This window comes from Argentina silus (genome assembly GCF_951799395.1).
Source record: "Argentina silus genome assembly, chromosome: 4".
In the NCBI taxonomy this organism is placed as follows: Eukaryota; Metazoa; Chordata; class Actinopteri; order Argentiniformes; family Argentinidae; genus Argentina; species Argentina silus.
This window is the reverse complement of record NC_139658.1, coordinates 15,996,610-16,024,568: the sequence shown is the minus strand read 5'-3', so window position 1 is coordinate 16,024,568 and position 27,959 is coordinate 15,996,610. Positions and strand designations below refer to the sequence as shown.

General features: G+C 41.7%; 2 protein-coding genes across 3 annotated transcripts in view; one reads left to right on the top strand and one right to left on the bottom strand.

Annotated features, from left to right (window-relative positions):
* Positions 1–34: 34 nt before the first annotated feature.
* Positions 35–19,805, top strand: st3gal8 (ST3 beta-galactoside alpha-2,3-sialyltransferase 8). 2 transcript variants are annotated; one of them, XM_083669133.1, is made up of 9 exons: positions 35–59; positions 143–255; positions 9,896–10,188; positions 10,548–10,931; positions 12,588–12,781; positions 16,291–16,470; positions 16,684–16,729; positions 16,815–16,934; positions 17,324–19,805. In XM_083669133.1, exons 4-9 carry the CDS (start codon positions 10,596–10,598, stop codon positions 17,492–17,494), a joined length of 1,047 nt encoding a protein of 348 aa, XP_083525259.1. In that variant the 5' UTR covers positions 35–59; positions 143–255; positions 9,896–10,188; positions 10,548–10,595; the 3' UTR covers positions 17,495–19,805. The 2 variants fall into 2 exon arrangements, with proteins under 2 accessions (XP_083525259.1, XP_083525258.1); XM_083669132.1 differs by lacking the exons at positions 35–59; positions 143–255 and adding an exon at positions 2,583–2,684.
* A 1,054-nt stretch (positions 19,806–20,859) lies between these two features.
* The window catches only part of unm_sa1614 (un-named sa1614), a gene marked incomplete at its 5' end in the record, with an annotated part of 52,653 nt that continues 45,553 nt past the window's right edge, over positions 20,860–27,959 (bottom strand). Inside the window, 2 exons of the mRNA XM_083667835.1 lie at positions 20,860–23,356; positions 27,710–27,832. Of these exons, the coding sequence (XP_083523961.1) occupies positions 23,282–23,356; positions 27,710–27,832 (198 nt within the window). The 3' untranslated portion in view covers positions 20,860–23,281. The remainder of the gene's footprint in view (positions 23,357–27,709; positions 27,833–27,959) is intronic.

Genomic DNA, 27,959 nt, shown 5'->3' with positions numbered 1-27,959 from the left:
GATCACCATCTTGTACACTGCAAAACAATGCCAACTTGGAGCTATACAGCATCAACAAGGTCATATTTACTTTAGAGCTGTTTCTTTAGACTTTCAACAAAAATTCAAGACTGATGAAGTCAATTATTTTTTCCTTTTACAGTTTCTCTCCGATTTAGACAAGCTGACTAGCAAGCATGTCTGTTGGAGGTTTGAACATGACTCATTTCCTGCATGCTGCAATATCATGGAAATAAGAGCCTAACCACACTATAAGTAAGTATACGTTTCATTGCAGTAACACAGCAAGGTTCTGGTCCAAGTGCTATTTCTTGCCAACAGGCAAAGATTAAATCTAATTTACTGTATCTAGAGCAGTTTATGGGTAGAATGAATTTTGATAGTGATGGACTTATTTGAGTAACCAAGAAGTTGAGTTGATATGCAGGATACCTCATTCAGTATAACATTATTCTTAATGCTGATTTGAGATTTCTCCCATTTGATTTGTTTACCAATTTATACATTTTTGTTAAATATGTGTGACTAATTCCCAATATAGACAATGTACAAACTTTAGTCCCATACCTAGGAATTGCAATTTAACGTATTGTCCATTAGAGAAGCTGTGTAATCAAATTCTCTGCATTCATATTAACCTTTGTCTAATTTAAAAGTATCCAATTCCCTGTTGTAAGAGTGGTTTATTTTCTTGGAGAGAACAAAGTGTGTTTGGGAAATGGCCAATGTCCAAACATTGAACTTGGAAGGACAGAGACTGTTCATTCTATAAAGCAAAGAGAACACTGTATGAGGTCGGGGTAAACCCTGATAAAGGTTTTAAAGGTAAAGGATAAAGATAAAGATAAAGATAAAGGTAAAGGTAAAGGTTTAGCCAGATCTTCTCTTTGCTTAGTTCTCTCTTATCATGGTAAAGTATGATGTCCAAAAACTGTAACAGAGAAAGTAAACAGAAAACATTTTCTTCATCAATGTGTAACATCAGTATGCAAATTCAAATTAAAGGGACACTAATAGATTGAACTATAGAGATAACTAAAGAGATAACTGTTATGTTCTCGATCGGAACACTACACTCATTTGTCAGATGCTTTCAGACCTAAAGGGTAAGCTAATGTCAGTAAGAGTCCCATGCCATGATTGTGTAGAATCAGCCATATGCTTTAACCAGATGAATGGACATGGCTACTGTTGCCATGGGATCTTTAACGCCACAGAGAGTTAGAGCCTCAGTTTAAAGTCTCACACCAAAGATGGCACCCTATGCAGGGCAGTGCCCCAATCACTGTATTACAGCGGAAAACCACCCCCTTGTCTGGCCAATTGATCTTGTCTATAATTAAGTGTTTGGTTGTATGGAGTACATGGAGGTTAATGTTTTCCCCAATCACTACCATGTGGGTATTGGGGGTCCCCTTAGATCTCCAACATTACCCGCCCCCCCCTCAATCATCCTTGTATCTTTCCAATTAGCTTCATGCTAATTAATTTACAGTAAACCTTGTACTCAGAAGAGACTGCATGGCTTGCTACAAACCCATTCTCCAGATTCTTAAGAGGATGGTTATCTAGGTGCTACATAAGCCAGACACAAGCAAGGAAGCAGAGCGGGGAGATAAGCACCATTAGGTTGGCCTGCCCTTTTGCCAGCTGATTTACAGCGCAGTGTTTACAGTGTTCCAGTAAGCTGCAGGTCCATCCAGCCTCCAACCTACAGCTGTAATCTGAAATATGTATGTACGACTCCTTGACTGACAGATCAATAAGGCAGGAAATGACCTAATTCTTCGCTGTAACTTTGATGTAACATTACTTACTATCTATTTAACGAACATTACTTACTATCTAAAATAACTTAGATAGAAAACATACATGTCATTAGACATATTCAAATCAAAACTCTCTAAGCCCAGGCTCTCTAAACCCAGGCTTCGCCCTATTTTGCTGAAATTACTTCATTCATTTGGGTGTCAACAAAGGATGTTCACATAGAAAGAGTGGTGTGCATAATAACTTTGTGTGTTGAATAATCAAGAATTGTGTGTTGAACCTGTTGATCAACCTTACTGCCTGCAACCTTTCATTAATTCATTCTTGTTTGTTTTTGTACAGTAGATTAAAAAAAAAAATGTAATCCTCCGACTGCGTCTCGTTAGATCCTCGCATAGATATACTTTAGAACCTTGCCTTTTTTGCTAACCGAATGTCATCTCATTCCTCTTTTTGTGAAAAGGTTACTCCTCTGATATTACAGGGAAGTTCCACTTTATACCTACAATAAAACCTATATGCCCTTAGGGCCCAAACATTCCCAAAGATATATCTAGGCCATATGCCATACAAACACTACACGTTTCCAAAGTTCATAATCATACTGTACGCCTATGATTTATAATGCATAAGAAAACCGAATACAAACGTGGAATATACGCCTACCGAATATTTAAGCTACGTGGGTAAATCAACCAATACAAGAGGGAAATTAATGTTGTATGCTAAATGGAATATCCGACAGTAATCTGCACAAGCAAAAGTTGAAACAGCGCGTGCCCGCGCACGCACGCACATACGAACGCACGCACGTACACGAGCGTGGAGGCAGGGCACGGCAGGGAGATCATGTCCACTCTTAAATCCGCTTTACAAAGAACAGTTACTCACGCTGCCGAGTCGTCCTACACGATGTAAGTATGTCTACTTTTAATTATGCTATTACTTGTGCTATTTTTACTACTACTACGCTTTTTTTTAGATAGTTCAGAGATGTAAAGGAAATGGAGCGAGCAATATATTGTTAACAGGAGTAGCTAAGCTAACTAACCAATTTACTTCACTCAGTCGAATAATTACTGTTTCAAGCCCTTCCAGATACTTGGCTACATTTGATGGCTTTTTCATGAAAGATGAAAACCCCCTATCATGTATTTTTATCCGACTTATTTGAGGGGTTTGCATCGTAACATAGGCCTAGTCAGATAACCTGAGAAGCTTTTGGGTGTCTTAACTTCGCCCGAATGACACCATACTACATAAAGAGTTGGGGGCAGAAAGTTTGGAGGGGGCGTGGGGGGGCGCTGTAATTCCAGTCTTTCAAAAGATGTGCTTCTTGAATATGCTCTAGAAGTTAATGCTCCCGAACCCAGTGATAGGGACTAGTGAGTCGTCTAAAAATAGATGGAACTATTCCATCATGTCATGTGTTTACTATAGCGGTAACTATTCTATCATGTGTTTACTATAGCGGTAACTATTATATCATGTGTTTACTATAGCGGTAACTATTATATCATGTGTTTACTATAGCGGTAACTATTCTATCATGTGTTTACTATAGCGGTAACTATTCTATCATGTGGTAACTTAATGCCAGGAAGCGTCTCATCCTGTATTTGGCACGCGTAAAGTCAGTCGCTCGCCTAAACACAAAGCTTTTTTTTTTGTTGGTTAGAATGTAAGGGGACATTTTTTTAAATTACTGTTTAAATTTGTCATAATACTGCATATCAATTAATGTAAGGATGCTTTTTATAAGGATATTCTGCCTTTGAATATAGATAAGGGGATTGTCCTAAATGGACATTTGGCCATGTAGTGGGAGGCATAACCCAAACCAAGGCACTGCATTGGCTTGAATCTACCAACTCAAGCCATGGATATCAAATCCACTCACTTTATTTAAATATTGAAGACAGCTGTTCTCAGGAAGGAAAGAAACAGATGTTCTGATGTAGCTATATCAAATCTGTCTCCACACACTGGTCCTCTTTAGAGGAATACTATGTTAGTGTCAATGGAAACTGGGGTTTACTGTGATAGAGAAGTAACTGATTGCTGAGGCTGTCTCCCCTACTGTCTCACATATAGAACCAAGATGGCTCCTCTCCACCATAGTGAAAGCACATCAGTGACAAGCAGCTGTTTTTCATTTCGGCAGACTCAAAACATGGGGGGTGGGGGGGGTGGATGTTTCCATTTTTAGTGGTGTGAAAGGCATCCTGCAGTAGGAGGAAGTGTGTGTGTGTGTGTACTCAAAAGATAACAACCCTCCCAGTTTGTCACTCTTCTGTGAGTGCCAACAGACATGATGCACGTGACCCTCTGATAGGCTGGCCAGTGCACAGGAACAAACCCACCGTTGCCACCCTAAACACTGCTAACAGTATCTAATTCCAACTCCTCTATAAAGTAATTTGTTGTTGTTTATTCCCTTCCCCAGCTCTTTACTTTTTAGTTGTTTTTTGGTTGTTTGTGAACTTCTCTTCCCCAACTTGTTTCTGGACACTACAATTTGACAATCCAGACTATAAAGTTGTACTAAAGAGACTGACACGTTACTCAGGTTTAGTGGCCCGCCCATGTCTAGAGACATTAGCATTAGCATCAGCTACTCCTCAGAGTGGGAGCAGGTTGAGAATGTACCTTTCATCTTTATCAGGACAATTCCTTCAAGTAGGAGGGTAAAGAATAATGAAGTGATGTGTAACAGATGAGTGTGTGGCCTATCTACAGTCCCGCAGATGATTGTAATGTTGATAACAATGTTGATGTTCAGACTTGTTGTTACTTGATACAGGGTGGGGTGTTTAGTTTTCACAAGCCCGGCCCTTACACCATGATCCACAACCTCCCATAACAGCTTCGCTATGGTCCAGTTGTAGTTAAATCTCCTTATGAAAGCTCTCACTCCAACACAGTCCTCAATCTTACAAGTATGCATGCCTTTGCAGATTATCCATGGTCAGAACTGTAATCAAGATATCCCTGAATTTACCACTACTTTAAACATACTTGTGTGTATATGTTTGGGCAGATAAGCGCAACTGTGTGTGTGTGTGTGCTCCTGCCCCCGCCCCCGCTCTGTAATTCACGGTTTCCTGCTGTCGTTTGATTGAATAATGAATGTGTGAGTGTGTGGGCCTGGGAACCCTGACGGGGTGGGTTGTGCTGGCTGGCCGAGGCTGCAGTAGGAGCAGGCAGACATAGGGAGACACACACACAGAGGGACACAAGCAGCGGATCCAACCTAACAGCTCTTCCTCTCTGAATCAGCTGAAGATCAGCTGATCCCTGGGAATTCTCCCCTCTCTGACCACCTCCTCTCTTATCCACCCCTGCATCCCTAACCCTCTCATCCATCCCACACTCTCACCCCCACCTCCCTCCATCTCGCACTGCTTCCTGTTACACCCTTTCCTCTCTCACCCCCTCCCTCGGCTCCAACATTCCCTAGTTAGCCTGTGTACATTAGCTTACAGCGCTAGTACAGTTAGCCTGCATACAGGAACTTAAAGTGCTAGTGTAGTTAGCCTGTGTAAAGTAGCTTACAGCGCTAGTATGGTTAGCCTGAGGCAAGGTAGGGAGTCTCTGTTGTTAACACTAGTAGGAGTTAGGACTCCTAGTCCTAACATCAGGAAGAGTATAGGACTCCTAGTCCTAACATCAGAAGGAGTATAGGACTCCTAGTCCTAACATCAGAAGGAGTATAGGACTCCTAGTCCTAACATCAGAAGGAGTATAGGACTCCTAGTCCTAACATCAGAAGGAGTATAGGACTCCTAGTCCTAACACCAGGGGTATAGGACTCCTCGTCCTAACACCAGGGGTATAGGACTCCTCGTCCTAACACCAGGGGTATAGGACTCCTCGTCCTAACACCAGGTGTATAGGACTCCTCGTCCTAACACCAGGGGTATAGGACTCCTCGTCCTAACACCAGGAGTATAGGACTCCTCGTCCTAACACCAGGAGTATAGGACTCCTCGTCCTAACACCAGGAGTATAGGACTCCTCGTCCTAACACCAGGAGGAGTCTAAGACTGATGCTGTTGATATTAAGGGAGGGAAAGGAGTGTCTGATAGGGCTGCTGACTCCTCTGGCACAGACTGGCCTGCCTGGCCAAGGGAATATGCAGAGATTCAGTCACAGGTTGAACTGGCTCCAGAGACAGAGCAGCCAGAGGGAAGGCAGCAGCAGGCTTATTGCGATGCGAGGGATTGTGTGTCTCTGGTACCACAGAGTCTGGGCCCAGAGGCAGGAGGACTTCAGTGTAGTGATTCCCAGCCGCTGGATGGGCCACCACCGCCGTGGGAGTTGGTATGTTTGACATGCATCAGGTTCACACACACACACACACACACACAGCCTGCCTGATTCTGAGGATGTTGATCTTAGCTGGGCTTCAGACAAGGAGTTAGTGAGTGAGTACGTGTGTGTCCTGATGGATATGGATGGTGCTACACGCGGGCTGTGTGTGTTATCCACAGGATCCCCAATGTGACTATTGCTAAATTATTGTGATTCAGAGGGAGAGCAGGTGGTAGGAAGGGTGGAGTAGTGTTATTTTTGCTGTCCTCCCTATGATGCTTGATCCAGGCCCATTGCAGCTTTCGGCCCCCCTGATTGCCGAGTCATTGACACACATTTTTACTTTGACTGTTATCTCAGGTACTATCCCCAAGGTTTGGAAGGCAGCCTATGTGCTCCCTCTCCATAAATGTGGTGACCCCTCTGACCTAGGTAACTACCGCACAATATCCAAGCTATCTTGCCTTTCCAAAGTATTAGGGTCCCGGGTCAACTCCCAGCTAAGAACCTTTTTGTCTTTGCATTCTATTCTAAATGTGCACCAATCTGGCTTTAGACCTGATCATAGCACAGTCTCAGTGGCTACACTTGTCTTAAATGATGTGTTAAATTGCCTCGATCAGAAAAAAACATTGTGCTGTTTTATTTATATCTTATTTATAACTTATATCTCTCCAAGGCATTTGACACGGTTGACCATTACCTACTCATTTAAAGGTTGTCTGAAATTCCTGCTGGGACCATATATTCAGAAAAATGTATGAACTCACTGGGCCTATTTTTTTTAATATATATATATATATATATATATATATATATATCAGTGCCTATAGAAAGTCATCATACCCTGTGAAATCTTTACCTTTTGTCACATTACACCCTGGAAATTAAAATAAATCAAATCTAACTTTTTTGAGCTGTATGTACACATTATAACCCTCATCAAAGTGAAAATAAAAAAAACAATTATTAAAAATTAATCAGTGAAATACCTGGTTTGGTTAAGTGATCAGCCCCTTAGAGCATACCATTATAAACTTGCTCAGGTGCAACCAATCAACTTCCAGATCAAACACCAGGCTAATTGCCCCCCACCTGACATCAATTGTAGTGGTTTTGATTACTTCAGAATAAAACCAGCTGTTTCTTGAGGATTCCACTACTAGAAGTGCATGGTTCTGCAAAGAATTCACCATGGTTGGAAAAGTACTTTCAAAAGGCCTCCGGGATAAAGTTGTAGGAAGGCACAAGTTAGGTGAAGGCTACAAAAAGATTTCGAAGGCTTTAGCTATCCCTCTGAGTACCGTTCAGAGCATCATTAAGAAGTGGAAGGCGTATGGCACCACCAACACCTTGCCTAGGTCAGGCCGTCTGTCCAAACTGGATGACCAAGCCAGGAGAACATTGATCAGAGAAGCTACCAAGAGGCCAAAGGCAACTTTGAAGGACTTACAAGTCTTTATGGCTGGGGCTGGTCTGTCTGTGCATGCAACAACAATCTCACAAGCTTTACACAAAACTGGCCTGTATGGCAGGGTAGCAGGAAAGAAGCCTTTTCTGAAAAAGTGCCACAGTCAGTCTCGTTTGTGCTATGCAAAAACACACCTGGAAGATTCTGTTGCCATGTGGAAAAAGGTTTTATGGTCAGACAAGATTAAGATTGAACTTTTTGGACTGAACTCCAAGCGCTATGTTTGGCGAAAACCAAACACAGCACACCACCCAAAACACACCATACCTACTGTGAAGCATGGTGGTGGCAACATTATGTTGTGGGGATGTTTCTCTTCAGCGGGGACTGGGCAATTGGTCAGGATTGAAGGGAAAATGGATGCTGCCAAGTACACCCAAATTCTTGAGGACAACCTGCGTCCCTCTGCTAGACAGCTGAAGATGGGCAGGTCATTCACCTTCCAACACGACAACGATCCTAAACATACCACCAAAAGAACAACGCAGTGGCTTAAGGATAGAAAGGTGAATGGCCAAGTCAGAGCCCTGACTTAAATCCGATAGAAAATCTGTGGATGGACTTGAAGAGAGCAGTCCATCGCTGCTCACCACGGAATTTGACTGAACTCGAACAATTCTGCAAGGAAGAATGGGCAAATATTCTCCAATCTAGGTGTGCAAAGCTAGTAGAGACATATCCAAACAGATTGATGGCTGTAATTGCAGCAAAAGGTGGCTCTACAAAGTATTAAATCAGGGGACTGATGACTTTTCCAACCCTGCTATTCTTGTTTTTCATTTTTTATAAATGTTCAGAACTGTCGCCTTTTTTTTATTTCAACTATTTCAAAGGGGTATCATGACTTTCTATAGGCACTGTATAATAGGGCTAGATCAGGCTTAATGTAGATGGAAATTATTTCATGGAGAGAACACAGTGTGTCATAACTGATGGTGTTAAATCAGGTTTTCTGGACATAATGAAGGGTGTTCCACAAGGATCAATTCTTGGTCCGGTTCTTTTTACTATTTAGATCAACGATATCGGATTATCTGTAAATAACTATAACCTGCATCTATATGCCGATGACACTGTTGTATATGTTATTGCCCCCACGATTGACCAGGCTCTTTCTGAGCTACAGTATGCGTTCACTGTCCTGCAGAGAGCATTTGTTGGGCTGAGGTTGGTGCTTAATGCTGGAAAGACAAAATATGTTATTTACCAAATCACAGAAAAATGTATCTGATTTATGCATATGTACTTTGGGTGGTGCCCCCATTGAGCATGCATTCAGAAAACATACGGAGGAGCTTGTTGAAAAGCTACAATTTAAGGTGGGCTTCTTTCCCTGAACAGCAGAAAGCAGATTATTTAATCAACTTTCATGCCAGTACTTGATTATGGTGATATCATCTACCAAAATGCAGCAGCCACTACTCTTAAACCTTTGGATGCCATCTACCATAGCGCTCTTCGCTTTATCACAGGTGATGTTTTAATACTCATCATTGCATTATTTATCAAAAGGTTGGCTGGATCTTGTTAAAATCCTGTAAATCTCTTCATTACTCCCTTTTTATGTATAAAGCCTTACTACATAAACTCCTGGTTTACCTAACCTCATTATTAAAATTCAACAACATAAATGACCTAACCCGTTCTCAGAGTTGGTTAACTCTTGAGATTCCCTGGGTCTCCACCGAATTGGGTAAATCCACTTTTAGTTATGGTCCACCTCACTGCTGGAACAATCTACAGAAAAAAATTCAGTAGGATGTTCTGATGCCACATGGGAAATTTAGGGTGTTAATTGAGGACCTCCTTGGTGAAGGATGTGATTGTTTCTCCTAATATTGTGGTTTTATGATGTATTGAACTGTGTTGTATTTTTAATGGGTTGTTTTTGTTATTGTGTAAATATTGTGGACAGGGTGCACCGACAAAAGAGGTCTTGGTCTCAGTCTGATTCTCCTGTAAAAATAAAGGTTAAATAAAATGACGCTCTTCCTGCTGTGTTGAAGCTGAGTGCCAAGATTCCCTTAGACAGGATGTGGGAACAATGTGGATGTGGGAGTGTTAAGTTAACATGCTGTTGCTATGAGAACTTTGTTAGTGTATATATAATATATATGTATGCCAGGTGACATGAGTTTGATTTTCAGAGAAATGTATATAGCCCTTCATCTGGCAGTTAATCAACAGCTGCAGTCATTTACATTACATTTACATCGGTCGACTGAATATTTGCCTCTTGGAATAATTAATTTCTTTCTTTGTATTGAGTTGTTTGATTGGTTGCACCGAAACATTGCACTGATTGTGTGTGTGTGTGTGTGTGTATGCACCCTCTGCAGGAGCTGGAGACTGTGCAGCACATGCAGACCATCGCTCTGGAGAGAAACATGAGGACGTTCCACCAATGATAGCCCTTAATTTGGCCCGACAGGAAGTTAAGAAACCAAAGGCTGTTTTTTTCCCCTCCTGTCTTTTTCATTTCCTTGCTTATGGCCTTGAGCAGAGTCAGGCAGACTTTCCTGGGAGTGTCGCTCCCCTCTTGTTGCTTTGGTCAATCACTATTGCATGAGCAGATCAGCATGGCCACATAGGATTCAACTGGACTGGGACAGTTCTGCTAACAGAAACTCAGGTATCCTTTTCTTGTACAGTTTGTTTTTATCTGGATACCACTTGTCTGTGTAGGTTCTGGATGTGAGCTGGTGACTGGAGGGTTGCTGGCATCATATCCAGGTCCCTACCACTGCCGTTGTGCCCTTGAGCAAGGCACTTAACCCCGAATTGCTCCAGGGGCGCTGACTTGGCTGACCCTGTGCCCAGAGCCCAGCGCTCTGTTCTCCCTGGGGGGGTGTGCACGTGTGTTGTCTCGGAGGGGGGGTGTGCAGTGCGTGTGTGTTGTCTCGGGGGGTGTGCAAAAAAAACAATTCCAACAATTGATGTGAATTGATTGCATGGCAAATAAACAGTCTTTCTTTTTTCTTTCTTTCTAAGTCCCCCTTCCCTCTGGCTGGAAGGAAGAGCAATTTTGTTGTCCCAGCCATGCTCTTCAAGAAGAAGTTGTGCCTGATGGCTGTGTTCGGAGGCATCCTCTTTGTCATGATCGCCACCCACACCATTCAGAAGGGCAGCATCCTGTCTCTGTCTCTGAAAGAGAGCCATGCCACCACTAGGACTGTGCCAGGGCCTGGCGCCAAACCAACGCCAGCACCACCCCCATCCAGCACCACGCTGCCCAGCCGGGTTTGCGGGTGTGGGTCATGCGTAGCGAACACAGGGACTTCGGAGTGGTTCGGCCAGCACTACGACCCCAAGCAACATCCCTTCCTCTCAGACAAAGACAACAACATGGACCCCCTCGCACTGAAGTGGTGGCTGGTAAGAACAGGACTTCTTACTAAATACTAAAGAGCATTATATCATCATTATAAGTATATATATCATCATACAGTATAATCACACCATGGGTGGCTGGTGGAGGTAGAAATCGCAGGACAGGCTCATTGTAATGCATGGAATGGAATGAGGATTGGTACATGTTTGATACCATTCCTCAATCCATTCCATGCATTACAATGAGCCTGTTCTCTGATTTCTACCTCCACTGCATCATGACTATATCATGGTGGTGTAAGAGCACTGTTATATTATGAGGAGAGTTGAAGTTGTTAAAGATGTATATCCATGCTGTTAAGTTTTTCCAAAAGACTTTCATCACTACTGCTACATTAGTAATATCCTATTACTCATGTAATCTGCAAGTAACACTAGACTGATGATATTCCTCAGTTGTAAAAGTCAGCAGTACTCCTCGACGTATAGGCAGTAATTCTTTGAAGATGTACAAGTAAAGATAGAGCCAGAAAAGCATTGGTACAGAAACCAAAACAAAGTAAATATTGGTGTTAGAATTATTGGTATATAGAATGTTGGTAAATTATGGTATGAATTGTTTTATTATTTGTTGCAATGCACCATCATTAAAAAAATAACAGAGTGTTTTTGGCTGGCAACAATTCCAAACTTTTGATTGCCATGTCAAATATATATAACATGTCAACTCATCAGTTTAATCCTATGAGGGACTCGGCTTCCCTATGGATTCTCATGCTGCGAACATCAAGGTTTCCGCTTTACTTCTTCTATCGTAGCACACAGAGAACATCTGGAAAAGACAGACACAGCAAAAATGAGAAGTGCTCTGTTACTACCATCATGGCCTAGGCAAATGTCATTAAAACCTACTGCGCTGGATTCCGTGCTCTGTAATCGTCAGGGTGATTACATTCATGAAGAGAAGGAGCAGAGACAGAGAACTTAAGCCCCAGCCAACCCTGCTCCAGTCTAAGCATGTGTTTCAATATGGTTTAATTGAATGTAATTAGAGGCCTTCAGGTTTTGAAAGCAACACTGTTAGTGGGCTAAGTTAAGCTCTGCTTTGTGATAGCTCCCATGGCACTAAAAAGCATGGGTGGGTGGGGTGGGGGGGGGGGGCGTGCACACACACACACACACACACACAAATGCCAAAACAAGGTAATAAGATAACCACAGCAAGGCGGGCAGGTCATGAAGGGGAACATTTAACACGTGGCCTCTGCTGGGGAACACCAGCCTGTCTGTGTATCTTGAGTTTCAGAAAGGGCCAGCCTGTAAAGTTTCAAATATATTTAATGATTATCTTAAGGCAACATGTCCACAAAAATCAAGCCACAGCCCAAGCTTTCCTCAGTGTGTGCATGTGGAGCTGCCAGATTTTTTAGGCTGCTGCATTCAAGTGCTTCTCTGAAATGGGAACTCCTCCTGTTTTTTCTTTGAGCTCTCAATGTTTCCCATTTGTAGCTGTATCAGAATTAGCCAATATGGTGCTCTGTGCATACTACATATGGCACATAATACAGATATTGCCTGTGTTTGTTTGAAGCCAAAGGTGAGCATAGGCATTGTTGCCATAGCATTTCTTATTCTTAGCGGAACACTTTTATCCAATGTCAAAAATAGTATACAAACTTAACAATGAACCTTTCCCTTTAGGCTTTGCAGCAATCTAACGATGATCATACGATAGAAGAGGTGATTGAGAAGTTGTTCCAGGTCATCTCTCCCCCTGCCATGGATGTGCAACCGAGACCAAGCCAGTGCAGGACTTGTGCCGTGGTGGGGAACTCTGGGAACCTGCTGGGGTCACACAACGGCCCACTGATAGACTCCCACACCAGTGTCATACGGTATGCCAATCATTTTCATTTTTATTTATTTTTACAAGCACTCATATTTCGTATTTGGTCAACAATCCTTTGCATGCAATAACTGCAATAACTAAGTCTGTGACCCATTGACGGCACCAGACGCTGGGTATCTTCTCTGGTGATGCTCAGCCAGGCCTATACTGCAGCCATCTTCAGTTGTTTGTTTTGTGTCATCAGGAAATGAAATGCATGTTCAAATGGATTTAAATTTTAAGATTCACTTGGTCAGTCAAGAACATTCCACTTATTGGCCCTGCAAAACTCCCTAGTTGCTATGGCAGTATGTTTGGGTCATTGTCTTACAGGCATTTGCTTGTACTCGAGCAGACAAGATGTTTCTGTACCGTCAGCAGTTACATCATCAATTAAGACAAATTAGCCAGTTCTAGTGGCAGCTATACATGCCCAAACCATAGCCCCCCCTTCCACAATGTTTCACAGATGAGGTGGTATGCTGTAAATCTTGGGCATATCCTTTTTTCTCCAAACTTTCCTCTTGCAATCACTCTGGTACATGATAATATTCGTCTTATTTGTCCACAAGACCGTTATCCAGACCTCTAGAAGCTTTTTAGGGACTTCTTAGCAAAGTGTAAGATGACCATCCTTTTTGAGGATAACTAGTGGTCACCTTTCAGTGAAGCGTCTGTAGTTTGGCTGGTGACGTATTCTGCGGGTGGTAGTCTCTGACACATTCACGCCTACCTCCTGGAGAGTGTTCCTGATCTGTGGCGCAGATCTTAATTATGGTGAGCATTCTTCGGTCATCCACTGTAGCAGTCTTCCTTGGCCTACCAGCCTATTTGCAATTGAAGTTCTTTCCTTTTTAATGATGTTACAAACTGTTGATATTGGTAAATCTAGGTTTTTACTATGTTTCTGATAGATTTTTTCTGATAGTTAAGCCTCATAATGGCTTTCTTGACTTTCATTGATGCATTTCTGGTCCTCATGTTGACAGACACCAATAGCAGACTCCAAAGGCAAATGCAAAGTCTAGAATCAATACTAGACATTGACAGCACTTATGCCTGCACAAATGATGTGACGGAACATACTTGACTAACCAGAAACACATGCCAAGCCAATTTTCCAATACTTTTGGTAGCCTGAAATAGGGGGATTATGTATAAAAAGGCTTGTAATTTCGAAATTGTGAAACCAATCAGAAAAAGTAGTTGAGAGTGGTTTCAGTGGGGTAGAACTGGTCGTCAAGAGAGTGCATTGTTTTGTAATCGTTCTAAGAATGTGTTCTGCAGGTCTCCTGTTGTTTTTATTCAGAGTTCTGAATGTTCTCTCAGTTGCAGTAACAATGATGGCTATCAGAAGGTTGCTCTAAATTAACATTCCACCATGTTAACTGGATGGGAGTTGTTGGAGTTACAAATAGCTTAATAGTTTAATAGTTATTGGTATTGGGAGTTATTGGTACATTATACAGTTTGAATAGGACGAGTGGCAGTGGTTAAACATTTCATATTTTGGTTCCCATAGACCCATGGTAAAAAGTGCACTTTCAAGTTGAGAGAGTTTTAAAGTTGAACAGGTATCAAAACCAAAAGTCTTAGCAACGTGAGTTAGACCTCTCTGCACATTGTAAAGTTGGATTGGTGTGAATAGCTTCAAAGTTGTAGGAGGAACAGCACTTGGAAGAATTGGAATAATAATAAGTATGTCAACAATAGTTGGACTTGCTGAAAAAGCCCACTAATAATAATATGTATGTTGAAGAACAAAAGTTGGACTTGCAAGCTTGCAAATAAGTATGCTGAAATATGCTGGTAAAGTGATTGCATCACAATCAAAGAATACGATGACAATGAAAATATCTGGAGACAAACATAGCAAGCTATAGAAAGCTCCATAGGATACTGTAAATATAGCTATAGCTTAAAAGTTGTAGGAGGAGTAGCACTGGGAAGAATTGGAATAATAATAATAATAAGTATGTTGAAGAACAATAGTTGGACTTGCTGCTGCCAGCCCACTAATAAGTACAGTGCATTCGGAAAGTATTCAGACCCCTTAACTTTTTCCACATTTTGTTATGTTACATCCTTATTCTAAAATGGATTGAATTATTTTTTTTCCTCCTCAATCTACACACAATACCCCAAATGACAAAGCGGAAACAGGTTTTTAGAAATGTTTGCAAATGTATTAAAAATAAAAAACTGATATCACATTTACATAAGTATTCAGACCCTTTACTCAGTACTTTGTTGAAGCACCTTTGGCAGCGATTACAGCCTCAAGTCTTCTTGGATATGATGCTACAAGCTTGGCACACCTGTATTTGGGGAGTTTCTCCCATTCTTCTCTGCAGATCCTCTCAAGCTCTGTCAGGTTGGATGGGGAGCATCAGTGCACAGCTATTTTCAGGTCTCTCCAGGGATGTTTGGTCGGGTTCAAGTCCTGGCTCTGGCTGGGCCACTCAAGGACGCTGTTAAAATGGAGCCCACATCGTTGTCCTAACACAGTCAGGGTCAAGCATGTTCATCTAATACACATGAAGACTCGTAAAAGGACTAGACGGAATAGGAATAAAGAACTACATTTATTCCCCAGTAAACTTCAGATGGTTATGGACATGATAAAACAGACTCTACATGACCAACTAACACAAGTTAACATTACGTTATATCTGACTCCAAAAGATATGATTTGATTAATGATGATTGATGATGATTCGCTTATTCCTGTGTGACAGACACTCGATCATACCTGATCCTAGATTCCATTAAGAATCCCAATATGCTATGACCAAGCATGAGTTACAATAAATCGTGAGTTTCCGCATGGTACGATACCTGATGTTGATGACTCAAGTCTACGTGTTGTTAACTATGCACATGAACATTAGACTTTAAAGTGAACTCTGTGAAAATCGTGACCAGGTCATGTCGTGCTGTTTTAACACAACCTTTAACTACCGCACAACATCACATTGAGGCAAATAGGAAGAATGAGTGTATCAACAAATTAACCAATTGAATAGTTTCAAAGAAACATACAAAATAAACAAACTGTTGGAAACAAATAGAAGTTTTACCATAAGTCATAAACAATAGAAGATCAGAAACATTGATGGGAGAAGCCTATTGGCCTATACTATATAAATTACAGTAGCATAGGAATTTACAATCAAGTATTATCAACAGACGAGGCGCGATGTCCTCAGGACCTCCACCAGGCATGCTCATTCAACTGTAAATGTTCCGGGCTCAGAGAGGGGGGCATTTATCACCATTCACTAATAGAAGATCAAAGAACACTGTCATTGTATCAGCCACATGTTAACACATGTCACTAGTAAGATAGTGTTCTGTTCCCATACACTAGCACATGACTGTCTCCACCAAATCCATCTACAGGCACACACGCACACACACACATACACTGACTGACTGACACACCACACCACCGCAGGGCAAGATAACCTCACTTCACAGGCTGATCAGGAGGTAATTCTCTCTCTTTGCGTAAAGGATGAATAAGGCCACTACAGCTGGGTTCGAGGGGGACGTAGGGAACAAAACGACGCACCACTTCATGTACCCTGAGAGTGCCGTGGACATCGCTCCTGGGGTCCACATGGTCCTGCTGCCTTTCAAACTCCGTGACCTGCAGTGGGTGGCCAGCGCTCTGTCCACAGGGGAGATCAAAACGTACGTCCATTCTATTCCACTCTGCTACTAGCTCCTGTATAGTTTGGGTCTGACTAGTATATCACTGTTTAACTCACTAGTTAACTCTTCATCCCCAGGGCCTGGTCAGTAGCACCAGCTGGTCAACACTGGTTTGCCAGTGGATGTTCCTGGGTATTATTGACTAGTATCAGAAGGTAGGTTAACTTGTGTGTCCCTTCTCTGTTTTTACAGTACATATATGAGGGTGAAAGACCGAGTACAAGCTGACAAAGACAAGGTAAGGTTTATTATGGTGAACAAACCCATTCAATCAATTAAATAGGACATGAAATCATGTTACAACTTTTTGCCCAACTTATCAGGTAATAGTGGTGAATCCAGCGTTCTTTAAGTACACCCACGACCGGTGGACAGAGCGTCATGGCAGATACCCATCCACTGGCATGCTGACCATCATCTTCGCCCTCCACATCTGTGATGAGGTGAGAGTGCTGCATGTTCAGACACCCACAGCCTTAAATACTGTATCTGTAGGGTAGAACACTAATGCTAATATTAAAGTTTTTTTTTTTTTAACAGTTACTGATATTTCTGGATAAAAAGCAATTTCTGAATAAAAAAAGCTTTGCAAAAATAGCAGGCGAGCCTGTTAGTAGCTTGAAGATTTCTAAATGATCCTGCCTGAGGGGCAGCTGTTGAATTCAGCTGCAATTTCCCTTGTTGCCACAGGTGGTGCAAAGTTGCAAATTGTTCCTTTAAACATGTCTCGAGTTGTGTGAAGATCTGGTGCGTTGCACAGTGCGACTGCAATGTAGACAACTTTACATTAGAGTTACATTACGCATGCTAAGTGTTGTCTTCCCTCCGCCAGGTGTCTGTGTTTGGCTACGGGGCAGACCAGCAGGGGAACTGGCACCACTACTGGGAAGAAAACAAGTACGCTGGGGCCTTCCGGAAGACCGGGGTGCACAACGCTGACTTTGAGATGCAGATCATCCACATGCTGGACACTGAGGGCAAGATCACCCTGCACGGCAGATGAGACTGAGACCATCCCAGGTTATCTACATTGCAGTCCCGCTGCACAGATACAGATCTCTCAGCGCCTGGAGAACTATTGAAAACATAGGAAACACATATGATATAGCAATCTGCTAATCTGGGACGTGCAACTGCAATGTAACACAACCTGACCGAGCTGTATGGTGGACAGGGCCAAGCTATGAGAGGCCTGGATGCAGTGGACATACAGAGGCCAGAGAGGGACATTTTAAACCTGTGATACGCCCTTGCTCTCTGGAACTAGCACTGTGAGCTAAACATACAACCAAAATCAGATACAGAAGTCCTCAGACCAAATCTGCAATTCAGATGATATACTTTGAGCATGCACACAATATGTGGACCCTTCAACTGCATGAACTAATAGGTTAAAGACATTTACAAAAGTACATGTTGTTGAAGGATCATGACAGCGAGCATGTGAAGTGGCTAAAGCTGAGTCCGCTTTATTGATTTCCTTCCCTGTTCTGAACATGACATTGCTGCAACACACCGTAGTAGCCTTATACTGAAGAAGCCTGCAGTAGCCTTGGACTGGAGGAGGAAACCACACAATCAGCATTATGAAGCGTAGAGAAACCCTGTTGGGAGGGGGTAGAACCACATCTAAGAATTTTAACTTTTTATTTTTTTTGAGGACTGACAAGGGCAACGTTTCGAGTCAAAGCTTTTCAACCACTTTAACTGAAATAGAACCATTATTATTGGCTTAACAAAGAACTTTTAACTGTTTTAATGTTGTCTCAATGAAGTTGTATTCCATTTACTATATAGAATGATTGCTTTCACAATCACGTTCTTTGTATTTGGGAGGAAATTTCCCAGTTATGCTGTCCATTATTACATTTATCTGAATTGTATCTTAATGTTTTAAAATGATTCAATATTCACAACATTTTGTCAAAAAGTAATGGGGAAAAACTGAGGGGACCTGACCTGACCAGCAAACCAATATTTAATTTCCGAATTGGTAAAAATGTGGTTATGGTAAGGATCAGTTTTTTTACCTAGCAGGACTGTCAATGGGATGCTGGTCAGAAAGGTCCCTTTAGTCTCTCCCAAAAGTAATACACCATTTTGGCAAAAATACACATTTAGGGGTGGGTGGGTTACACCTGTTTGATATACAAAGATGAATAATCCTTAACTGGAATCTCCATGTTATCAGAGCCCTTTTTATGTTCCTTGTGGGAGAGTTTTTAATCACTATTTTTACGTGAATGTATGACACTTTGGCCATAGCTTTTGCTCAGTGTCAATCAAACAGTCTAATAGAGTATGAGTTTATGATGCATCTACGAGCACTGTGATGGATAGTTCTCACTCTTTAAATAAGGTAACAACAATATTCAAATAAAACCAAGAGCCCAAATCAACCAGTTAGGAGTTAATGCAGCTTTAATAATCATAATAACAAGTTTGTCATTGCAATCTAATCTGCAATCGAACAGACATACCGCATAGGAAGTTTGTTTCACAGTTGCCTCCTATTTGGAGTAAAACCTAATAACCATTCAGGATTCAAATGTATAGTAATCAGGTACCTATACAATACTACCAATAAAACATCTGAATCCATAAAATCATTGGTAATGCTAAAATGTCATGTTATTTTATACATACGAATAATAAACCACTGTCTCCTTACCTAATGTGGCTTAACAAAATACCAAAAATGAAACAACTCTTTTTTATCTCTGCAACAGATAACATCAGTCACATACAGAATAACTATTCTCTAGCTAATCTCAGGCATTTCATTGTGCAAATCAGTAGAAAAATAAAAACATCACTTGGAACAGTGGCTTAGGGACAGTTAAACACCATCAACCTCTGTGCCATGGAATCAATCAAAATGATTGGATTCTGGTTCAAGTATCAATACTGTTGGACCAATGTATGACCCCAAAGACTAGGACAACTCACACTCAAACACACACATTTAAATGCAGAAATACTATTCAATTACACGAGAATACCTTATAAAGCAAATGTGATAGAGAACATCATTTTGAATAGTTCTCATCCTTGTTACTCGATGCACTTTCATACTATATGCTTTGTGTTCAAAGATCTTTACGCTCACCGTGACAATGTGTAACCCTGTGTGATGTAACTGAACGTGTCATTGTGAAGCAGAGGGAGCATGTATGTGGGACAGTTACTGTGCATGTATTTGTGTATGTGTGTGGTTGAATTCTCTGAGTACTTGTGTGTGTGCATGCATGTTCAGGTGACTATGATCCAACTATTATGTCGCTGTTTTAGTATAAAAGCATTTTGACCAATCACCATGTCTCCCTTTATTACTTCAGCTTTCTTGGCTGTGAGGAGTCCATGGTACGCTCTACTGACTCATTGCAACACGTATGAACATGTCCCCAACGCAGGCATTTGGCTCTGAGAAGTATGTGTGTATTACATGTATTACCATTGGCAGATTTATCAAGGGCCACAGTTATAGCCGCAACTAGATTATGATTTTCATTGCGCACACCACAATGAAGCCAATTGCAGCATATTTAATAAACAGTTGTATGTAAGTAAGTGGCCACCGCAAATTAGTACAATCACTGCAATTCCTTAATCCTCCGCCCATGAAAAATCTGCTTTTGTGCACTGACAAACTCCTAAACATCATGCTGGGGGATGGAACTACCCGAGAGAATATGTCAAGAATTTCTCTGGTCTTTATGCATGGCTATTCAAATGCTTCTAAAGAGGTGAACCAGGCAATCTGTTGCAACTCTCTTGTCCCTCTGAAAAAGCAAATGCCTTTGCCACTGTTGATGAATGCAATAGAATACCAGCAAAATAATAGCAAACACTTGATAAATCTGCCTTTATATGATGACTGAGGTGCCTTGGCTTTAGCTCAGTGGGCTAACACAGTCTTCTAGCGCATGGGAAATCTGTGTTCAAACCCAGACGGTCACATGAGCAACAAACAGAACTCATGGGTCAGCTTTGAATATTAACATGCAACTTTTGTTCACTTCAATATTCAATCGTGGTATGGTGCGTCTGCCCCTGGTATTAAAAATAGAAAAATGTGTCTCTCCGTCCCCTGTGCCCACATCCTGTCTACATTTTCGGAATCCCCCGCTTTATTTAAAGTCTGTATGCATTTGTGTCCACACAGAACAGAGATCTGAACATAATAATAATAATAACGCATTTATTTTGTATAGCACTTTTCTCAGTACTCAAAGACACTACATTCCATGAAGAAAAGAAGAATAGATTGATAAATAGAAAGTATAACAAAAGCATAGTCAGTAAAAACAACAATACAAATAGTTAAAGATTAAAAGCAAGTTTAAAAAGATGGGATTTGAGGGATTATTTGAAGGAGGAGAGCATTCTGGATTCTTTGGGAGAGTGTTCCAAAGAGTGGGGGCTGCAGTGGAGAAAGCCCGGTCCCCCCAGGTCCGGTGTTTAGTCCTGGTTATGGGGACAAGGAGGGTGCAAGCAGCTGACCAGAGACTGCGAGTAGGGATGTGCTGGAGGAGGAGGTCAGAGAGGTAGGAGAGTGCCATGTTGTTGAAGGCTTTGTGAGGAGAATCTTAAACTGAATCCTAAATCATACTGGGAGCCAGTGGAGGTTTTGGAGGACTGGAGTGATGTGGTCTCTGGAGTGGGTTCGAGTGAGCAGGCGGGCAAGGTGAGTTCTGAACATGTACAAGTCTGTTGAGTACTCTGTTGGTGGCCCCAAATAGAATACTGTTGATGTAGTTATAATTGCAGGCAATGATGTGTCTTCTGGTGGGGAGGTGGTCAGAAAAATCAGCTCACAATCAGTTCACAACTGAAGTTCACATGCCTACAGCAATAACATACATGAGCAGAACAGTAACATTTTCAGCAAAACAGTAAGTCATTTCTCATTGCTTTCACACAAAATGCAAATGTTAAGTGTATTTTTGCAAAACAGTTAACACAACTCTACATAAGACACAGCATGTTTCTCCCATTATAGTGAATCTACTCCATACATTGTAACTCTCATTGCCCAGCAGTTAAATAACTAACAATCAGTCTATAATCACAAATGAAAGTTCATCAGTAACGTAGCAAGTGGCCTGGCACTTTATATGTTCTACAGTAATGCAGTTTTTCTTGTAACTACCTGCTTGATTTGGAATATTTTAGATGAATTTTTATTTTTATATTTATAGTAAGCAATCATATTTTCTGTAACAGGCGCAATAAATTATATAGTACGTTTTTTTGTGAAATTCTTTTTTTGAATCTTGTTTTCAAATATAAATTGCCTAACCTGCAATGCATATTGATGGTTATAGTTACTATGTACTGTGTCATTAGAAAATGAATGGTGGATTAAACATTTCACAAGATGACAAAGGAGTTTTGCATTGTGTTATGTATTCTAACTTTTGAGAGTTATACTGCATTTTGCAAAATAAATGTGGGGTTTTGGCAAATGTGTTAACTGTTTAGAAAAGTTGAATACTGTTTCAAGAATTGTGCTCAGGCAATCAGGCAAAACCTGTCAGTCTAAGCAATACTGTGGGGCAATTGCTGTGTCACCTAGCATCAGGAGCTGGCCTCTTGAGTGTATTCATTCAATTATGTTGTTTAATTACAGGTTTACACTGCAGCTGTACAGTATGTGAGATTAATCTTGATTGCTCCCATCAATCATGCGTTTAACAAAATGGAATGCTTCCATTCAGAGAGCACATTAGAAAATTGATTGCAATATGGTAACATTATTGTGAATAGTGTCATTATAAAAAATATTTAACAATAATGGGGAATTTATTCTAGACTAATTTTAAACTTAAATCATGTATTTATCAAATTCATAATTTATCTATCATTGTATCTATTGATTTGATTTTGAGTATGATCCTCCATAGATGTCTTTCTCTTTCATGCAATCATCAACATACTTTTCTAGCATTAGACAGTCAAATTCATTGTAATTTTTGGAATTCTGACGTGTTTTTATTTTTATTATGAATATGTGGAATATTTCGTGTAAGCGAGTCTCGTATTTTCACAAAATATGGCAAAACATTGTTATTACAAATATTTTTCACAAAGAACATTTCACTTTGAAAATCATGCCAATACAGTAAGTCATGACAACAAACTGTATTATGGTTGTAGATCCTCCTCCATTAACTATAGGACAGATGAAGATAAGGCATTGGAGTCACAGGGAGTGTCAGCCTCTCACTCCAATTCAGTTCAATATGAGTGGCTATCAATGATATTTCCTGTGTCTCTCCATTCAGTAGTCTGGTCTCTTATGGACCTTTAGATATTCCACAATGTCAACAAAATGACACTTAACTTGATATGATTGCCCTTGAAAAAAAACATGTTTGTTACTCGTTACATATGTATCGGTCCAGTTTGTAATTTGATTCACATATCTTAGGGCTTAACAAACAATTCATCAAAATAATATTAAAGGGTTTCTGACAGTATGAGACATGGTGAATGACTACATCCTTGTATATACATTGTTTTTCCTCAACAATGCAGTGATAAAAAATAAATGAATCCTCCAAGCTGAGGAAAACATGGGCAAACTTGAACAGTGATCCTAACACATCAACCTCCTCCTCCGTGGATGTTCATTACAGTCTAACCCTGGCTGACAGGGTGACCCTGCTTCAGCTAGGTTGAACCAGAGCCATGGATGAGACAGTTCTAATGTATAGCTCTAGGTTGAACCAGGTCCTGTTGTCTCTGGGAGGGGGCCCCATTCAATGTCCTCTTCCTTTGGTCAGGGTCACTCACACAAAGGCTGGACGAAAGACGAAGGGAACAGCCCTTTCTTGTTTGTTTGGCCCTCAATGTATCCATGCTGAAATTGAAAAGATAAAGACACCAAACATTTCTGGGTTATATCAAATCAATGCAGACCACCTTCTGATGTTGGAGTTAGTTTAGTCCTCTACACCCCTATCTGATGTTGATAGTTAGGTCTTCTACACCTCCTTCTGATGTTGGTAGTTTAGTTAAATCTTCTAATCTACTGTACACCCAGGTTTACTGTACACTCAGGTGACGGACAGCTGACACACACGTAAGCAAAATATCATCAAATGTCTCAGGTACAAAGCTTAAAAGAGCTGAGTTATGCAACATTCCACCATGATTAAACAGTGTAATCGCCACTGGCTATGAGAGTTTCACTTGTTGGTTGTCCCACCCACTGCTCCAGCCTCCACCCGTTCGGTCGCTCTGTATTTACCTACCTACAGGGGGTTTGATAGTTATGGGCTCACTGATTATGTTATTTTGTATTTTATGTTGTTTAAATTTCAGGCAGGGAGCTATACAAAGCAGAGCCATTCAAGTACGCCAACCTTAATTGAACTACCATTTTCATTAAACATGATTAAACCGACGTAAGTGTCTGGACTGAACTATAGTATTGCTCATTTTGTTCAATTATACAATAAGGTCACAAGCGCTTCCCACCCATCATGACGTTTGTACCTATTCACAACTACTAAGATTGCCAACTACTGGTCGCTAAAATGGCGCACGGTACCAGCGATTTCTATGTGTTTTCAATTTCATATACAGTGCCCTGTGTAAGTAATGGGACAGTGAAGAATGTTTTCTTCTTTTGGCTCTACACTCCAAAAGTTTGGATTTACAATCAAACAATTACTATGAGGTTAAAGTAGAGATACTCAGCTTTTATTTGATTATATTTGTGTACATATTTACCATATTTCACCATTTAGAAATGACAAATGTCAAAATTAAGCACTCATGTTTAGTATTTGGTCAACAATCCTTTGCATACAATAACTGCCTGAAGTTTGCGAGACATTGACCCAACCAGATGCTGGGTGTCTTCTCTGATGATGCTCTGCCAAGCCTGTACTGCAGCCATCTTCAGTTGTTGTTTGGTTTGGCCTAAAATCTTATCATTAGGAAATAGAATGCATGTTCAATTGGACTTAAATCTGAAGATTGACTTGGCCAGTCAAGACCTTTCCACTTTTTGGCTCTGAAAAACTCCCTAGTTGCTATGGCATGTTTTGGGTCATTGTCTTACTGTATGATGAAGCGCCATCCAATGAATTTGGAGGCATTTGCTTGTACTCGAGCAGACATGATTTTTTTCTTTCTTCTTCAAGGTTTCTGTAAATTTTAGAATGCATTCTGCTGCTGCTGTCAGCAGCTACAATAATCAATTAAGACAAGTTAGCCAGGAGGTATGCCGTAAATCTTGGGCATATCCTTTTTTCTCCAAACGTATAAATAATAATAAAAAAATCACTATCCCATTACTTACGCAGGGCACTGTATATTATGAAATTGTCCAATGTCATCACTTTAAGCCCCTCTGGATCTTCAAAGCTGGTGAAAGTTGTCGGCAAACAGGTAAGATGAATTTGTCAATATCATGTCGGGTGGGAGCACTTGTGACCTTATCGTGAACAAAGTGAGCAATATGATGGGAACTAATGGGGCTCTCTCTCTCCCTACTCCTGTTTTTTTCCATCTGTCTCTCTTCTCTCTTCCACCCTACGGTCTCCCTCCCTCTCTACTACCTCCCTCTCTGCTCTCTCCCCGTTTCACTCTCTTAACTATCTCCCACTGTCTCTCTATTTTTCGATCTCCCCTTCTTACTCTGTGTCTGTCTGTCTGTCTGTCTGTCTGTCTGTCTATGTCTCTCTCTCTCTGGTCTACATCTGAGTTGTGTTTGTGGGCCGGGGCTAGATGAAGGAGGTTGTAAAGGGGTATGCTAATCTGGAAGGCATGATATCGGCCACTTGGAGTAGGCTCATTGATGCAAAGACAAAGGATTCATCTCAATAGTCCAAACAGGCTTCCTCCCCTCCATCTTAACGGATCTCTGCACTGATCACTGTTCTCCCATATCAGAGAAGAGGAAGGAAAGGAGACGTGGAGAGGAAGCCACTTCAGAATACTCAGAGACAGAACCAGGGTCAGGAGAGAGAGGGACCTGGTCAAAACCTTCTCCAACTGCAAGTTCAGATTGTGTGAACCATTTTTATTTTTAAGGTTATTTATTTATGGTAGTCCCACAGTGCATTTTTTTCAGTTTTTATTGGATAGAGATAGTAAAGAAAGACAGTATAGTAAGGAAGAGAGGGTATGTCAGCAGGGCATGGACCGGATTCAAACCCATGCCGACATGGGCATATGTGTGCACTGTAGGCCATGGTGCTAGACCACTGGACCACCACAGGCCACAGATTGTGTGAACCATGTGCCTTGTTTCACAAACTGACAGTATCCCCTGGCTCTTTGGCTAACTGAATCAGGAAAGGATACTGTGGATTATTACTCAGTTATCTGACAGTTGCAATTCATCACATTTCCATTAGATTGCTTATGAAGACAACATATGGCTTTTGCCTGAGAGAGCAACCGTCTCTATGAACTCAGTGTTTTGATACAATTGTTCCAAAGCATGATGGTTGAGAATGACCACTGGCTGTGGAAAATGTGGCATGTTGGGCAGTTTAACAACAACAATGACTTAAATTAGTATTGATGTAAGAGAGACAGAATCCTCAAGCTCTGCTCCAATGACCCACATGGCTGACATAGACTACAGTGCCCTGTGTAAGTAATTGGGCAGTGAAGCATTTCTCTTGTTTTGGCTCTACAGTCCCAAACTACTATGAGGTTAAAGTAGAGATTTCTCAGCTTTTATTTGATAGGATTTGTGTATATATTGGTTTTACCATTCAGAAATTACAACACATATTATGCATATCCCCTATTTCAGGGTACCCATAAGTAATGGGAAAATTGGCTTGACAGGTGTTTCTTCATAATTTGTGCAGGCATAGGAGAGCTCTCAATGTTAGCATTGATAGCATTGATTCTAGGTTTTGTGTTTGCCTTTGTAGTCTGCTATTGGTGTCTGTGAACATGAGGACCAAAGAGACATCAATGAAAGTCAGGGAAGCCCTTATGAAAAAATATATCAGAAACATAGCCAAACCCTTAAACCTAGTTAAACAGTTTGGAACATCATTTGGAAAGAAAGCACTGGTGAGCTCAGAAATCACAAACTCCTGGTAGGCCAAGGAAGACTTCAATAGTGGAAAACATTAAATGGCTTGATAATTGGTGATCAATGATTTCCATTCATTTTAGCAAGGAGCCTTCCTGGGGCTGGCTGGCTATTACCGGCAGTTCGTGCTGGGGTTTTCAGAGCTGGCCAGTCCCTTGACGGACCTCACCCGGAAGGGTGCCCCGGATCCGGTCCAATGGTTGGGCCAGTGCCAGGGGTTGTTCGAGGCCCTTAAGGGCGCTCTTTGTGGAGAAACAGTCCTGTATGCGCCTGATTTTAACCTCCCTTTCTCCCTACAGACGGACGCGTCGGATAGAGGCCCGGGAGCAGTGCTGACCCAGCAGGTGGAGGGGGCTGACCGGCCGGTGCTGTACCTGAGCCGCAAACTATCAGAGAGGGAGGGCCGGTACAGCACGGTGGAGAAGGAGTGCCTTGCCATCAAGTGGGCGGTCGGCGCCCTCCGCTACTATCTGCTGGGTCGCGCTTTCACCCTCTATTCCGACCATGCTCCCCTCCAGTGGCTCCACCACATGAAGGATGTGAACGCGAGGATCACCCGGTGGTATCTCGCGTTGCAGCCCTTCAACTTTTCGGTCGTGCACAGACCGTGGGCGCAGATGGTCGTGGCAGACTTCCTCTCCCGTGCAGGGGGGGGGGGGAGTAGGCTGTCGGCCGGCGTGTCCCCGGCCTGTGTCGGGCGGTGGGGGTATGTGGGGGGACATGCAGCGTTCGGCCTGTAGAGGGAGCTACAGGACCGTGGCTGGGGTTTACGAAAACTAGGCTTCGTTGCGCACCTGTTGCGAATGAAGCCTCGTTAGCGAAATGGTTTAAGATATGTGTGCCTCTGCTTTGGAGAGCGGAAAGCGGGGACTGGAAAGCGGGGACTGGAAAGTCCTGACAAACATTTATAAAATAAACGAGATTTTCCCACAACAGCAACCTCGAGTCCGCCTCTGTGTCACGGATCTTGTTACACTGTCATTATTAGTGTAAGATGTAGCCAGAATTAACTGTTTAATTCAACCATCACAACACTTCAACTTTCGAAATAATGTGCTGGGTCAATGTTGTGGTGGATGTGGAAATCGCTGATAGCTGCTTTAAGGTTAGGGTTTGGGAAGGGCTGGGGAGCTGAGGGATACATACCCACCAATCGGCATCTTCCTCGCCCAGCACGACCAACACCTGACCCTCGTTGAAGGTGAGCTCATCGTGTTGATCAGCCACACAGTCGTAGACCGCCTGGACTCGCCTCACTTTGGGCTTTGGCTACACAACATGAGAGAGAAGGAGAGATCACAGACTACAGTACCACTGAGTGAAACACATCACAGCAATTAGGAAATACAAATATTGCACCATTGACCACAGTAAATAACAAGACAATTACATCATG

What these genes read in the sequence shown, in the direction of transcription:
- st3gal8 (XM_083669133.1), top strand. Translation starts at nt 10,596, where the DNA reads ATGCTCTTCAAGAAGAAGTTGTGCCTGATGGCTGTGTTCGGAGGCATC. An exon ending in TCCACAGGGGAGATCAAAAC is followed by an intron (nt 16,471 to 16,683) that starts GTACGTCCATTC and finishes CTGTTTTTACAG; the next exon opens with TACATATATGAGGGTGAAAG. An exon ending in CCCTCCACATCTGTGATGAG is followed by an intron (nt 16,935 to 17,323) that starts GTGAGAGTGCTG and finishes TCCCTCCGCCAG; the next exon opens with GTGTCTGTGTTTGGCTACGG.